The sequence below is a fragment of the Scatophagus argus genome, chromosome 8 (genome assembly GCF_020382885.2).
Source record: "Scatophagus argus isolate fScaArg1 chromosome 8, fScaArg1.pri, whole genome shotgun sequence".
NCBI lineage: Eukaryota > Metazoa > Chordata > Actinopteri > Scatophagidae > Scatophagus > Scatophagus argus.
The window spans coordinates 6,491,572-6,507,009 of NC_058500.1; the positions used below are offsets into that span (position 1 = coordinate 6,491,572).

General features: G+C 39.0%; 2 protein-coding genes across 7 annotated transcripts in view; one reads left to right on the plus strand and one right to left on the minus strand.

Annotated features, from left to right (window-relative positions):
- LOC124063366 (microphthalmia-associated transcription factor-like) overlaps positions 1-10,353 on the plus strand; it is a 28,670-nt gene extending 18,317 nt beyond the window's left edge. For 4 of the 6 annotated variants that reach the window (XM_046396963.1, XM_046396958.1, XM_046396959.1 and 1 more), the window contains exons 3-10: positions 1,061-1,276; positions 1,651-1,746; positions 2,425-2,542; positions 2,851-2,943; positions 3,053-3,109; positions 3,257-3,332; positions 4,510-4,657; positions 5,373-10,353. In XM_046396963.1, the coding sequence (XP_046252919.1) occupies positions 1,061-1,276; positions 1,651-1,746; positions 2,425-2,542; positions 2,851-2,943; positions 3,053-3,109; positions 3,257-3,332; positions 4,510-4,657; positions 5,373-5,768 (1,200 nt within the window). In that variant the 3' untranslated portion in view covers positions 5,769-10,353. The remainder of the gene's footprint in view (positions 1-1,060; positions 1,277-1,650; positions 1,747-2,424; positions 2,543-2,850; positions 2,944-3,052; positions 3,110-3,256; positions 3,333-4,509; positions 4,658-5,372) is intronic. The other 2 variants (XM_046396960.1, XM_046396961.1) reach the window with 1 other exon arrangement.
- Positions 10,354-12,474: 2,121 nt separating this feature from the next.
- mdfic2 (MyoD family inhibitor domain containing 2) lies at positions 12,475-15,362 on the minus strand. Its single transcript, XM_046395715.1, has 2 exons — positions 13,919-15,362; positions 12,475-13,813 (listed from the first exon to the last, which is right to left on the minus strand). Exons 1-2 carry the CDS (start codon positions 14,124-14,126, stop codon positions 13,551-13,553), a joined length of 471 nt encoding a protein of 156 aa, XP_046251671.1. The 5' UTR covers positions 14,127-15,362; the 3' UTR covers positions 12,475-13,550.
- Positions 15,363-15,438: the final 76 nt, after the last annotated feature.

Consider the following 15,438-nt stretch of genomic DNA (forward strand, 5'->3'; position numbering starts at 1 on the left):
ACAACACAAATTTGAAAAAGCCCTTTGTACTTCGCTGAGATTCCTTGACGTGCATAACTAATTACTTTCCCAGCCTTTTAAAAGATGAGCACGATGTGTCTGCTCTCATACTTACAGTCTTAGTCTCCTGGTGCAGGCAAGAGGGGAGCAGCCACACCACTTGATAGTTTAATTAGAAGTTAAACACAGAAGGTTATTTTATTTTTTCTTTTCATTTGGGTGCATCAGTTTACTGCGAATGATGCTTGAGATGCTCGGATACCATCTTTATGAGGTATGTTTAAAATGAAAGTTTTTGGAGAATAGATATTTTTTCAGTTATTTCAATGATTCAGTTTTTCAGTTATATGGAGAATAACATGACAGTACAAGATTAAATTCTTACCTAATTTACTGTCTACATTTAATCATGAACTGTCTGAGCCTCGCTGTTACGCAAACCTCATTGTAGTCAAAAATGATCAAAAAATTCAGGCAATAGACAGGAAAGGATTAAATATAGACTCCAAATGTGAGCTGGAATGCAAACAGAACTGCTTTGTGTAAAATGTCAAACACTGTCTCTGAAGTTTGTTTATTTGCCTGCAGTAGCTTTTCTGGATCATTAGTGCTGTGTGGGGATTAATGATCCACAGCAATCAAATTTACCCTTAACCGAGGAGCGCAGAGCTGTGTGTGTGTGTGTGTGTGTGTGTGTGTGTGTGTGGACTATAAATGTAGAGAAGCAGAAAGTAGTAGTTAAAGAAAATATGTAGAAATTGTTCTCTGCTGATAAACTTTGACAGTGTGTCAAAAGAGAAATGCTTAATGCGTCAAAGGCTTTGAAATCTGTGCCAGGTTTATTTTAATATTATAGTCAGTCCTGTGTAATACCAGCGATAGGCAAGACTTGCAGCTATATTTAGCCTTTTTAATCTACTGAAACACGAAAATCGTGAAGTGTGAAGTGACTACAAGAAAAATATCGTTGCAGGTTGAAGCGGGATTATTTGAAGTGTGATGTTTTTGTGATTTATTTCTAAGTAAGCAACGCTTCCCCTTTCCCTTTCTCCACCAATAGGTCCAGACTCATCTGGAGAACCCAACCAAATATCACATCCAGCGTTCCCAGCAGCAGCAGGTGAAGCGGTACCTGGGAAAGGTTGGCTCTCAGGTGTTGAGCTTGCCTTGCCCCAACCAGACCTCTGACCACGGGGGCATGCCGCCAGGGCCGGGCAACAGTGCCCCCAACAGCCCTATGGCCTTACTGACCTTGAACACTAACTGCGAGAAAGAGGTGAGGTTTTAGTCTCACTTATCACGGCATCTCACAGTCAAATAGGCTGATTTTTTTTCTGATAAAGGACCGCATTTATTGAAATGACCTACAGCCAGTTTTGATCTTAAATAGGACTTCAGCAGAAGACCACATATCAGTTATTTCTAAAGCCTTACTTTGAGGGGGAAAAGATATTATCTGTCAGTAAAGTGGAGAATTGTCGTCAGTAGCTTTTCTTGCTGGTTATGCGGGTGCGTTGCAGTTTCAGCTTTATGAACAACATGGTCTTCCAAAATGTTTTATTTTTTCTTTTGTTCCAAGACACCTAACTAGGCCCCGGGTACCGATTTAATCAAATTTATCTGTATGTCCTTTATGTTCTCTTGTTTTAGATGGATGATGTCATTGATGACATTATTAGTCTGGAGTCCAGTTACAGTGATGATATCCTTGGCCTGATGGATCCAGGACTTCAGATGGCCAACACGGTATGTGTGTGTTTATGCCAGTTCATCTTCAACACCGAGCGTTCATGAGAGCCTTTTACAGGTCACCACATGAGGATGTTTTGTTTGTTGTTACTTGGGATAAAATCAGCGGAATTTGTTCTATGGTATTTCATGATACTGTTGAAAAACTAAATGCATATGTAGTGAAAAATCTAAACAAAATTTTCAAAGGAAAAACAAAACCATAACCCTGGACTTTACCTTAGCTGTAAGCTAAACGACTACTGTTATTTGAATGCTAAGTTAGCATTACCAAGCTACCAGGAGAAGCAGACCTCAAGTTAAAGGAAATAGTTGCATTAGTAGTTTTGAGGGATCTTTCATGTAGCAAACAGCAGAGACTCAAGGAAAGGGTTAACAGGCTAAACAAATGACATACAGCGTGTTGATTAGTGAGTTTAGAGGTGCCGGTAGGTGGATTTCTTTGTAACCTTTGGACTTTTTTGTTATGCTAAACTAAGCTGTGGTGGCCTTGCAAGATGAACTATTCAACTATTTAACTTCGACATCATGCTTATTTGAATATCATCTATGAAACCTCTAATGGGGGCTTGTTTCAGTCACCACCCTTCCCATCATGCTCGTCCCATGATGCTGATTAGTATTGATAAGGGGGAGGTTTGATCATTGCTTAATGTCTCTGCTGTGTGTCCTCAGATTCCTGTGCCTGCTAACCTCATGGACATGTATGGCAATCAGGGTATGTCCCAGCAAGGTCTGCCCATCAGCAACTCCTGCCCTGCCAACCTGCCCAACATCAAAAGGGAATACTCCGGTAAGCACCTCCATGTTACAGAAACAGACATACAAACACTTAAATGTCCAGTATGACAGATCTGTGAGAATTAACATTTATACTCATTCAGCTTCTCAATTGCATGGAAAACATGAAGGCTGAGACCATATGGAGCTCCACTCTCCAGGCCTTTGTGCAGCCCCTGATGTAGTGTTTTATTTTTAGTCCAGTTCTTGCAAACCTCCTCTGTATGGGGTTGTTGACTGTAGCGTGACTGACATGTTTTTTTGAATGTATTTCTATCTGCACATTTTGATATTGAAACCAACATTTTTTTTATCACATAGTTTCACAATCCCCGGCCATCATGCATATGCTGGATAAGTCTGGATCCTGTGGCAAATTTGAAAACTATCAAAGGCCTGAAGGGTTCCCTGTGGGTACGTGTGGTTTATTAGACACAAAATGATAGAAGTTGTCTGCTGCACATTTTTGATACTGGCTCAGCAGCGTTTTATTTTTATTGATCACTCATAACCTTTCTTTCAGAAGCTGAGGTAAGAGCTATGGCAAAGGAAAGGCAGAAGAAGGATAACCATAATTTAAGTGAGTGTTAATTTCACTTCAATTTCACTCAATTGTTCTTAAGTTTATATATATATAAAACCAAGTTTGAATGTTTGAAAACACTCTAATGTGGTTATGGTTACCTTTGCTTCGTCAGCTAATCATCGATTTGTTTATGCTCTGTAGTTGAGAGGAGACGACGGTTTAACATCAATGATCGAATCAAGGAACTGGGAACTTTAATTCCAAAGTCCAATGACCCGTAAGTTGCTTCTTTTATTCCCTCTTTTTTTTTTCTTTCTACTTTGCTTTATTTTTTATTCAAGATGGATTCCTTTGACAATTAGACAAACTTTGGAGAGTGAAATCTTAAAGGGTAATAACAGAATAAATAGAAGTGTGGATAAAAATAATCAAGAAAAAAATACATACACACACATTCAGACTTTAGTTGTGCAATATTTACTGGCTACCGTGACCATCCAGTCCAGCCACCAATTTAACAAATAATGAATAGACTGTCTGCAAGTAACAGTTCATGATTACAAAGGAAAAAGAGGCTGGGGTAAAAAAAGATTGGCCCAGCAGCTTCAACAAAACCAGAAGTTGTGGGAAAATTTATGTTTTTTTGTTTTTTGGTTTTTTTTTTTTTGGTTGGTATGGTCAGAGACAACCAAACAGCATGAACAGAGGACTCACACGTTTTCAAGTCGGTCTCTAAACAAGCCCATACTGTATGAGAGACAAAGCTGCAGTTCAGAGATCCAGTTCTGTGCAATTCTGTTTAGCTGAAGCTAATATGAGGCTTCAGCAGTCTGATGCACAAGTAAAATTTAAATGTAATAAATCAGTGGAAATTGTACACTATGACCCACGACCCTGACGGATAAGCGGTATAGAAAATGGATGGATGGATGTACACTGAGATTATCATTGAATGGGCAGCTATATTTTCTTTTGAGCTCACTCTTTGCCTCTTCTTTGACCTTTCCACATACACCTCCAAATACATGGCACACGTGCTACTTAGCATTTGAAATTTTCAATACTCGTGTAAATTCTCCAAATTTCTGCCTTTAAGGCTTCTGACCACTTTGAACCTATAAACAAAACACCTCTCAGAATAACTGTGTAGAACTATATAATCGTGATTTTTTTTCCCGTTAAGTCTAGTACAGATTGATTGTATCCTGTGCGACATTCAACCCTTTCGGGGAGCTCAGGGCCATCCTTATGACTGCTCATGATCTCAGTGACCTCCCTGGCATAAATGTCCAATGCGGCATTCACTTCTCAGAATTTTAACTGCTGGTCACCTCTGCGACCTCCGGAGCTCCCGTGCTGCTCCTCTTGTTTTCCTAACTGAGCACAGCTAAAGGGCAGTGATCTGTTACAGCAGCCCAAGCCTGATGAAACAATGATGATTCTGTGATGTTCAGGGACATGCGCTGGAACAAAGGCACCATCTTGAAGGCATCCGTGGACTACATCAGGAAGCTACAGCGGGAGCAGCAGAGAACCAAGGAGCTGGAGAATCGCCAGAAGAAGCTCGAGCATGCCAATCGACATCTGATGTTGAGGATACAGGTAGACCAACTTTCATGAGATCTTGTGATTGGAAGGTACAGTCACAGAATTGTAGAACTGCATCACAACCACAGCCTGTCTGCATTGTTACTTTATTTTCATATACTACTAAGAAAATTATGTGTACATAGTGGAAAGAAAAGGGATTGTCAGTGAAAGATTTTGAAATGGTTCCATTTTTAACCCGAAATAAACCCTACACTGATATAAGAAGTAATGTTACACATTTATGAAATATATCAAGCTCTAAGGAAAATGAGCAGAGACGCAACAAAGGCCACTTATTTAAAGAAAGATGTGGCTGTTGGGAACATCATCTTGTAACTCATTGATTACAAGGCAAGAGGTGTCAGGATCTGCCGCGTGATTCTGCTCAGCTGACACTGATTGATTGATCATATTGTTCCTTTGCTTCATGGTAATCGTTTAGAGCGACTATCATGAGGAAAAAGGGAAAAGTCAAGGAAAACAACTCAGTCAGTGATAGTCAGGTTAGAATTTAAAACAAAGTCGCCTCCACTTTCCACCTCAGCTAACCAGTTTCCAGGGGGAGACTCTTGACTGCTGTACCTTTATTCTTGACTATCCATGGAGCAAGCGAAGCAGCACAGTGACCTGAGAATCAACTCGCCCTGGCACAAGAATAAAGACTTTGTGATTATTGTGATGTGAAACTCCTCAGTAACTAACCTGTACTTGTCTCTGTGGTTTGCAGGAGTTAGAGATGCAGGCACGTGCTCACGGTCTAGCCATCGTGCCTCCAGCACTCTGCTCCCCGGAACTCGGAGCCCGGACCATTAAGCAAGAGAACGCTCTGGAGGACTGTCACCAGGACCTGTACTCGCTCCACCCCCATCACCAACACCATCCCGCCTGCACTCCCGAAACTCCCAGCACTCTGGAGCTAAACGAAAGCCACTCTAACTTCCCCGAGGGCCACTACAGCGTTCACAGCAAGCCGGGCTCCAAACTCAACGACATCCTTATGGAAGACACCTTATCACCAGTGAGAGGGGGGGACCCTTTGCTCTCGTCCGTCTCTCCAGAAGCCTCTAAGGACAGCAGTCGCAAGAGTAGCGTAAGCATGGATGAGAATGAGCAGGGCTGTTAGCACCGCCTGCTGGAAGACACCTCGCCTGCATCTCCAACCTCTCCATCGTGCTGCAAGTATTTCTGTCAGTAGCTAACACACTACCAGCTGCTGGAGAGGTTTCCTCGTATTTGTCCCCCCCACCCGTGTTTACATGTATTGAATCTTTTCCATTCGTGTTTTTTGTTATTCTTTTGTTGTTATATTTTTGTCTTTTCGAGCCCTCAACCTTGATTTCAAGGACTGATTATACGGTATGTTTGCTTTAATCAATACTTTGATGACAATGAGTTACAAAAATAGAAGTTTTTATATTTAAAAAAAAAAAACTATATGCATTTATCTTTGGATAGAGGCTAGATTGTGTTTATTTCTATTGATTCCAAAGAATCTAGGGAAGTTATAAATCACAGTCAGAAATGTAGATATTTTGTGTTGAGATGAACACTGCTTTTTAAATCACTAGCAATAATAGAAGAAAAAAAATCTATTTATTACTATAGTGCTTTACACTCCTTGTGTCTTAGATTGAACTTGAATGTGTTGATGCCTTATTAAGATGTGTATACATCGATGTTGTATTGCTATGCACATGTTTTGGCTGTTAGCTGAGTCTTTGTCAGTCTTCCAGATGAAATTTCTTCCTCGACAGATATTAATCATTTGTAGATTTGATCTTATTTATGTATCTATATGTAAACAGGACTTTATGTACACATTCCCCTACAAAAATTAATTTATAACAAGGTATTTAAAAGAGACTTTTTGAAAGAACTGATAAACGAAAGCACATTAAAAATACAAAGCTAAGATGTCTCCTTCAAAAAAAAAAAAAAAGAAAAAATCAAAAGATTAAAATTAAACAACATCAACACTGGGAAGAGCGGATTTTAGTCTTTTATTCAGCGTTGTAATGAGCAAGACACAGTAAAAAAGTGAGAAAGATCAAGATTCACAACACAGGTGGATCTTTTTAAACAACAAGTGCTGACTACTTGGCAGTACGGATCAGATAAATTACTATTAGACATGAGGTTTTTCTACAATGCAAACTCCAAACTAATCTCACTCAAATCAGAAATTAAAAAGCCTATTGTAGTCCTAACACACACACACACAAGAAGCTGATTTCATAATTGTGTAAATCTTTGATAGATTATTAATGCAAGAAAGATGGATCAGTTGAGTTTTTGTTATATTCTTGGCTGTAGTGCTCAGACTAACAGAACTGCTACTATTTCAGCACAGACAGTGTTAACACTTTAGACACGTCTTGATGCAAGTGCTCACTTTTTATACTTGTCCTTCCATTTCCTAAATTATTGTTTTTTTACACCACTATGGCGACATTTCACATTCAGTATGTTTTTTTCCATTATGTGAACATTTATATTGCCAAGGAGTATAAGGAGACTGCTTTGGGATTTTGTATGAAATCATTGTCCAAACACTGGAATGACCTCTGTAAACCGAAATGTGGTTTGTTCTCCTTTTTTTTTTTTTTTAAATCTAAGCATAAACTAACTCTTGTATTTGGCTTTTCAAATGCACACAGAAGATGAGATTGTAGTTTCTCTCTGATGTACAGTTGTTGTATAGTTCAGCAGTTTGTTTTCAGTGGTTGTAGCACATGACATAAAAATGTCTTCGTTAATAACTACCTGCCATACATCGAGCCCTGTTCAAGCACAGCCTCCATTTCACTAAACTATGCAATGTTGAAGTTGTGTCTGCAGAGCAGCATCGAGTCTTGATAATGTGATCTCCTTACGAATTAGTCCACAGCCAGTTTCAAAGTAATTGTCTTTTTAATTGATTTAAGTGCCTTACAGTCATTCTGTGATGATTCAGTTTATGCTGGTGTTCGATGCATTATCTGAAGAGTGTCAAGGTAAATGAGAAAGCAGTGGGAGAGAGCCTTTTCTCAGCACAAGATAACACTTTAGCCTCATAGACTCAAGAACCACAAGAAAACATTTGTTATTATGGAACCCCAAAGTGTTCAGTATTAAATTATAAGTACGACAACATGAAATGAATACAATCATAATCATATAAAGGTAAACAGAGTAAAATATAGAAGTAAACCAACTGACACTTTCAATAAATTATTATTTCATTATTATGTCATTTGTATTTTTATTATTTTATCAATTTCAGAAGTGTTTATTATATTTATTTCAAAGTGCCCTTTTTCAAAATTTTGTTTGTTTTTATTTCATGAGGTCATTTTTCCCAATAACACCTTTATTTCAAAATTATCATCGTGCCTCTGGCAATCCAATTCCTCCCTGCAGGCTTACAAACTTACAAACTTATCCGGCTGTTTTTTTGTTTTTTGTTTTATTTAACAGTTTGCAAATCAAAATAAGAAGCAACATTTCTTTGTAAGGAGCTAATTGTAGTGATCTGTTGAACTTAGTGTTGGTTGGTCCATCACTTTGGTCCAGACTGAAAAGTCTCAGCAACAATTAAATGGATTGCCATAATAATGTGTGAAGACATCATCTCATCTCATTTAGGATGAATTGTTTGAACTTTTTATGCAGCAGGTGTGCCCAAATGTTTTCTCAAGGAGGGCCAAAATCAAAACTTAATGGTGGGCCACAGGCCAAAAGCAAGCTCATATTGCATTATTTTTATTCTTAAGATGGTCTGCTTAATTGGCTGACTTCCTGTGCAAAATTTCACTCTGCTCGACATGCTCAGATCGTAAAAAATAATTAATAAATAGGGCTTCATATTAGCATCCTGATTTTGGCATTAGTTCAAAGCACTATTCTGTCTGCAGCCTCACAGAGCTGCCATTGATCTTCTTTTACTTCATTTTTAATATAAATATTTATTTATTAATGTATTATTTATTTCTTTAAAACTGAACACTTTGGGGTAACTGTGCATTTTGCCTGATCTGTAAGGTCATATTCTACAATAACAGTGGTGTATCCAAAGTTGCACTGAATATTCAGCATCCTTTTGAGACTGTTATGAATGTAGTTCAACATGATGACTGCCAAAATTAGAAATTCTTAAAAATAGTTGTATAGAACTTATATATATATATGTATAAATAGCAACAGCTTAACTACTACACCCGTTTTAGTGGTCTACTCAGTTGTTCATAGCAATAACAAGAGCAACAAACAGGAGGAGTACATGGTGAAAAAAATAATAAATTCAGAATGTACCTGATAAAAGTTTTTCTGTAGTTTTTCAACTGCATGTCACAGTTTTCATCAGCAGGAGGCAACAGCTCATGTCATTACATCAGTGAAACAGAAGTGAAATACTATGGACCTTCTGTCATTAAGACTGTGAGATGTGGTTGAAAGAAAAGACAAATTCTGTTTGTTTTGGGGGTTTTTCATCCTGGACCCTACATTTACACATTTGTGGTGTGGAAATGTTTCATACCTACCATAAGTTTTGTAAGTGGTCCAGTTTATTGCTTTTTTTTGCCACTCACATCCTGAGTCTTCTTACAGAAAGGATCCCCATAGAAACAGTCTTTTTTTAAAAGAGTCAAGTCCTCTTTGTTTAACCAGGAACACTGAAATCTTGAATGTTGTTGCAAGAAGTCAACTTTGTAAATATGAGTCGAAGCTAGAGAGAGGAGTTTGCAATTTACTGCCAGCAAGAACCTATTTCCAAAGTCATGGCTGATATTACTTTAGCTGATTTCAACAGTTTAGAAGAGGTAACAGCTGCGACAGCTCACCTCTTGAGAATTCAGAGCGGCACTTCTTGTGTGAGATTTGTGTTTCTTATTTTAAACAAAAAGGATTTTACAAACAAAAAACGTTTAGAGCTTTTTTTCTCCCCTGTGCGGATCCTTTCCATAATGTTCTCAGACATGCAGAGTAACAATCTCGGGATGTGAGCAGCAAAAAAAACCCCACTTTAGTTGGGCGTAACTTTGACGGTCAAAGTTGCCCCAAACATTGCAGCCACTCCAGCCACGCTGCTGTTGCCAGCTGAGACGATCTACTGGACCAAATACAAAACCTTTGGGAAGCATCAGTCATTTACACACCAAAATATGTGAATGTCCGGTCCAGTTTTCAAAACACCAGAGTTTCTCTTTAAGTTGAGAGGATTATCTTAAATGAATTTCAGCTTTCAGTTGACTGCGGAATGGTGGCCACCAATCCCATGTACTGAGCCTTAATAGTGCAATAAACACATTGCCCTTTGACTGAACCCAGATAGACTTTTTTTAATGGAAGAGATAAATCATCTAAACCCTGAAATGTGACTGGTTAGAATGCACATCAGTATCTTACAAACGATGGTAATGGTGGCACTTAATTTAAAGCCATCTCTATGACTGATTTCTCACAATGAATCCTGCAGCTGTTGATTTTTATGGCACATTATGGGCAAACTACTAATGAAGAACCATCTGTTCTGTTCATTCTCATTCCTGTTGTTCAAACAGACAATGTTCTCGGCCAATGTTGCTACTGTTTTTATTGTTACAGTTTATATGAGATGAATGTAGCAATAGTTACTGTACGCACTGGTTTCAGATTAGTGAACTCAAACTCATTGGTACTCAATGTGGAAACTATCTTGTGAGAAATATTAAAAGTTGTATTTGAATGTTTGTAGAGCTTGTGTTTTTTTTTCCTCCTCAAAATCTAAACAATAGTAACTTTTCAATGCAATCTAAAATGTTAGCCAGCAGTTATCATTGTTTATCTGTTTAAGACAAAAAATACCAAAGAAAAGAAATAAGAAATAGTTCTTGTAATTGAATAGTTTTTACAGTTTATGTATATGTTTTACAGTTCATATGGAACCATGACAGAGAGGGCCACTATAGCAAATGGCTCTACATGGGCACTTTTGGGGGCGTAAACTGAATTACTTGTAAGAACTTCCTCCAAACACAATGTTGGAAGGCCTCATGTCCACATGGACCCATATGTCACATAAACTGAACTTCCTCCACTGGATGGTGTGGTCCAATGTCTGCAGCCCCCTCTGGTGGGCAACATACATCATGTTGTTGTTGACTGTCTGTCTATTAAGTTGTACTATATATGGAAATGTATATTGGTCATACAAGGAATGAAGCTTAGACAATATGTCAGTTCCAAACTAACAATGCAAATGCCAGTTCCAAAGTGAAAATGCCAATGCTTGCTGTCCCTAACAGAGACAGTGGAGCAGTTGTTTACCACTTGCGACTGAACCTCACAGGCTGGTTAAGAGGAGTGAGGAGTCAGCACAACAGTGGTGTAGAACAGGAGTTAATAATATAGATTCTGAATCACTGCAACTATGAGAGGTCCTAAAACATACGGTCAGACATGTGCGCAAAAAATGTCAGACTGTTAGGTCCAGTAGTATGCAAGATTATCTGCAGAGAGATACACACACAGACACGTACACAACCAAGTGCATAATAATCGGTTCAGAATTGTCTTAAATGTAAAACCAACTGACTGAACGTGAGAAAACAATTTCACTAAACTTAAAGTATCAAGTGTTTCTTACCTTCCAGAGTTGTACTTTCACTTGATAAGAAGAAACTGCAACTTTGTAAAACTGGTATAACATAGTGTCAGTAAATCAAGCAGCTTCTGGTAACTTTAAGTTGTTGTTAGGGGGGTAGAGACTGAATTCAGTCAGCTAACCATTATAATAGTTAGGACTGTTTATATTATTATTAAAAGAATTAGGTGACTTACTTTGACATGTATTAAAGACAAACAAAGTTTCCCTCATGTATATTTTCCTTAAACTAGCAAAAAGAAATATGCTAATGCAATAAGCTGTATTTAGCTTTTCTTGCCAAGAACAATATGGAAATAAGCTACAAGAGACTTGAAACTTGTTTGACATAGTTTATCCGTCTCAATAAACATTTGGTTGCCTTTATTTCTTATCAATCTTGTTAATAAACTTGCAAGAAAGGAAGGTTGTTGTATTTCTTGTCAGTGTGAAAAAACTTTTAACCTATGCCAACAAGATAGAAGCTTGTTCACACAGATTACACAAATAGCGAGTCAAAATTCAAAGATTAAAGAGCCAAATTCACATTATATTTTTTTGTTTGTTTGTTTTAATTATGTCTGTTTATTGTGTGACTTCATTTCATTTCTCATAAAACATAGCTTGACAGTGCAAGGCTTTTAAACTGTCAAATATCTAACCAAACACAGCGACAAGAAAGTGGGTTTCTGCTTGCAGTCACCACCTACGACGCCATCTTAGCACACTTGTTGTTCTTCTGCACCAGCAGGATCTGCAACCCCTTTTATGTTTGGCTACAAGTCGGGAGGTCAGCCTGTTTTTGCACTGAATGACTGGATGGAGATGAACTCGATGGGTGCTGACCTCTGTCTAAGAAACACCATGTTCTGATTTGTTGTCACAGTCAGAGATATTTCACAATAAAGCAACAGAAGGAAGTTATTCTGTTAGCTCGCAATCCCAAGTTTGATTCAGTGTTCAGCTGTTGAGGGACATGAAGAGACAGCTGCAAAAGGCTGCTTGTAACTCACAGTGCATCAGTGGTGGAAAGTATATTTAGTGAAGTTCTATACTTAAGTAAATATTTGAGGTACTTGTACTTTAGTTGAGTATGTTCATTGTATTCTATTTTATACTTCATATGGGGAAATATATAACAAATCATACTTTTTCTTATCAATATTTTACAGAGGAAAGATATAATCAGTTTAATGATATTTTATTGATCCCCCAGAAGTATATAAAGTTGTTCAAATTTGTTCCAACAAACAAATACAATAATAAAGCACTGTTTACATGTTAATGCGTCCATAGTAATGATTAGATGGTTGCTATCTATCGGTAACAAAGTGATCATTAGGCCTATGGCCCACTGATGAAAGTATTGCAACATTTTTATATTTGCAGTATTACAGTGTGGGTCTCTGTGCTGAAATTTCCAGAAAAAAATGTCATATTAAGTTACTGCTAATGCAAACTGAACATTTCCAACAGCTGCAGCTTTAAAAGCTTTAAAAGCATTTAACTGACAAAACATAAGTTGATTATTATAAAGTATGGAGGAAATGCAATGCGTGTAGTACAATGTGTGTTTAGCTCTTACCGCAATTGTTAATCAAAAATCCATCCACAAAACAACACTACGGTCTTTTTTTTCGTTTGGCAATTTCTGACTGCAGATCAGTTTGAAATATTACAGAAAGTGATGGAACAAGACGGCGCTATTAGATGAAGAGCTGCAGGCGACAGGCTGCACACCTCCACCTTCCCAGCGAGATAATGAGCTGCTTTCAGTGTTTGCACTCATGCCGTGCATAGCATTAAAAAATATTGCCTGACTTCTTCATAAGAATGACAGCAGTTTGCACGTCTGAGCTGCGGTTTCTGTGACCTGTATTGTTAAACCACATTTGTTGTCACCACCAGTAAATACGGGTGTCACGAGATCAATCAGGAATGAAATCTTTCCTGTTCCACCCTGACAGGGCAGCACGTTGGCATTTGATTACTTTGCTCGGTGGGGCAACTGTGGGTGCGACAACAAATAAGGAGGCTGACACATTATGGCAATCAACTCTACGCTGCTTCAAAGGGTGGCAGTAGTCTAATGCTGAGGCACAGACGCTACAGATGGTGCATTTCCACAAAGCCAGTATAAGAAAAAAAAAAACTCAGTGATGGAAATTTATTACACTTACACGTGAATAAGATGAGGCAGTCATGCTGTTTGTTGAGCATTCAAGATTTGTGTTTGTGCTCTTGTTTGAGGTGTATATAAAATGTGTTTGCAGGTCACTGGTGAAAGGCACAGAAGGGGAATTCTCAGCGATAGCACACCTCTGATATCTCCATGGCCAGCTCTATGAGTTCTCCTGTGTCCTGACAGGAGCCACAGCAGTTACAGTCCAGCTCCAGTTTGTAATTACAACAATCCTTTCCCTGCTGGTCTCTCTCACTGGATGCCTTGACGTATTTGTATGATGGAAAGCAGCGGCTCACGGCCCTCTCACATGTATCCGGCAGCAGGACCATTAACTCATGGAAGCGGCAGTGCAGACAGGCGAGAAGGAGGGCTGCACAGTCATCTGGTGGCAGTGACAAGGCAGAACGGAAAAGAAAATATTCATGCTTTCAGGGCTTTTCAATTTATGTACTCCAATTGTTATGCTTAAGACTTAGTGAAACGATACCTCCAACGTCAGGCTGGTATGAATCATCTGAGGAAAAATGACTGCTGCTGTTCTTAAACTTGTCAGAAGACATGGAGAAACTGGATCCACCCCATTCACTGCCTGCTTGGGAATCACTGGTAGTGGGATTGGTGTCCAGCTTGTCTGGTTCTTGCTCTGAGATGGTGCTCAGCCTGCGTACCCCACCGATCAACTTGCTGCCCATCATCTTTCGAGTTGGACTGCCTATCACCGGCTTGGGGATGCTTCCTTTAAAAAAAAGATGATGTGGGCAAAGAGAGGAATGATTTTTGTATTCGCCCAAACATTACAGAGGTTATAAAAAGTCAGTACTCATTCGGCTCACAGTCCAGTCTCTGTCGGAAAAGTTATGCAGATCCTCAGTGAGGCAGTTTTCATTATTCAGGGCACCATTAGCATGCAGTATGTCAGGGAGGTGAGACTTGAAGTGTATAATGCAGGAGGCCTGCTCAATAAAACTTGAGCGAGAAGAGATTATTGATTTGCAGGCTTTTATTTGGATCTAGTTTCCTGGCCTGAACCCAGGATCCATGGCTATTTTAACTTCCTTTCTTTTTAGTCTACTTGTGACTAACAATAACTTAAGCTGAGCAGTATTTAGCCAAATCAGACACGGAGTAAACAACAACGACCTACCATTACACACATGGTCCCCTATTTTCTCAAGCTCGACACAGTCGTCATCATTCACGGGAAGCCTTAAAGGAGTTGTCATCTGGAGAGAACACATGGAGCAAGGAAAGACTGCTTGGATAATGACATTACAATAACAATAAATAACTTGACTAAAGGCGACAGCAATACATCATTTTCACAACATCCTGTCTTCATGTGAGGTTGAAAGAATCATCTAGGGAGTGTTTCCCAAAGTGTCTGTATGGTTGAGGTCAGAAATTAACTAAACACATATTCCTCAAAGAATTCTGCCAAATAATTTACCTCTAGGATTACCTGTCTGCACTGGTTAAACATCCGACAGCGTGATCCGTAGCATCTGCAGCAGCGAAAACCCTCTGAGCTTGGGCTCGAGCGCCTCCCATCATCAAGCACACACCCACACTGTGAGCACACGCCACATCGATCGAAACTCGCCACTCAGGAAGCACAACTGCAAATCCGTTATGGCATAATGCACAGATGATCCATTCAATTATGGTATTATGTCAATAGAAAGCCATGCCAGGGTACTTATCGAACACCTGGACAGAGCGAGTAAAGACAGATAAGGCTTTCACAGAATTAACTAACTGCAATTTATTACCTTGCCTCAACCAGCACTTCCAACACTGTTCCAGCACTTGTAATACCACATCTGCTGACAGTACACAGGCGAATTTATTTATAATATGGACATATCACAATACCACAGTGGAACGTCTGCCACCCAGAGCATTTTACTGTCTTCCGTTCCCTCCCATTAAGAAGTCATTACTGTTGACTGGCGGTTATCCAGTCAAAACTGAACAGGGCCATAAATCCATCATGTCAAATGATGGTTA

What these genes read in the sequence shown, in the direction of transcription:
- mdfic2 (XM_046395715.1), bottom strand. Translation starts at nt 14,126, where the DNA reads ATGATGGGCAGCAAGTTGATCGGTGGGGTACGCAGGCTGAGCACCATC. An exon ending in ATACCAGCCTGACGTTGGAG is followed by an intron (nt 13,814 to 13,918) that starts GTATCGTTTCAC and finishes CACTGCCACCAG; the next exon opens with ATGACTGTGCAGCCCTCCTT.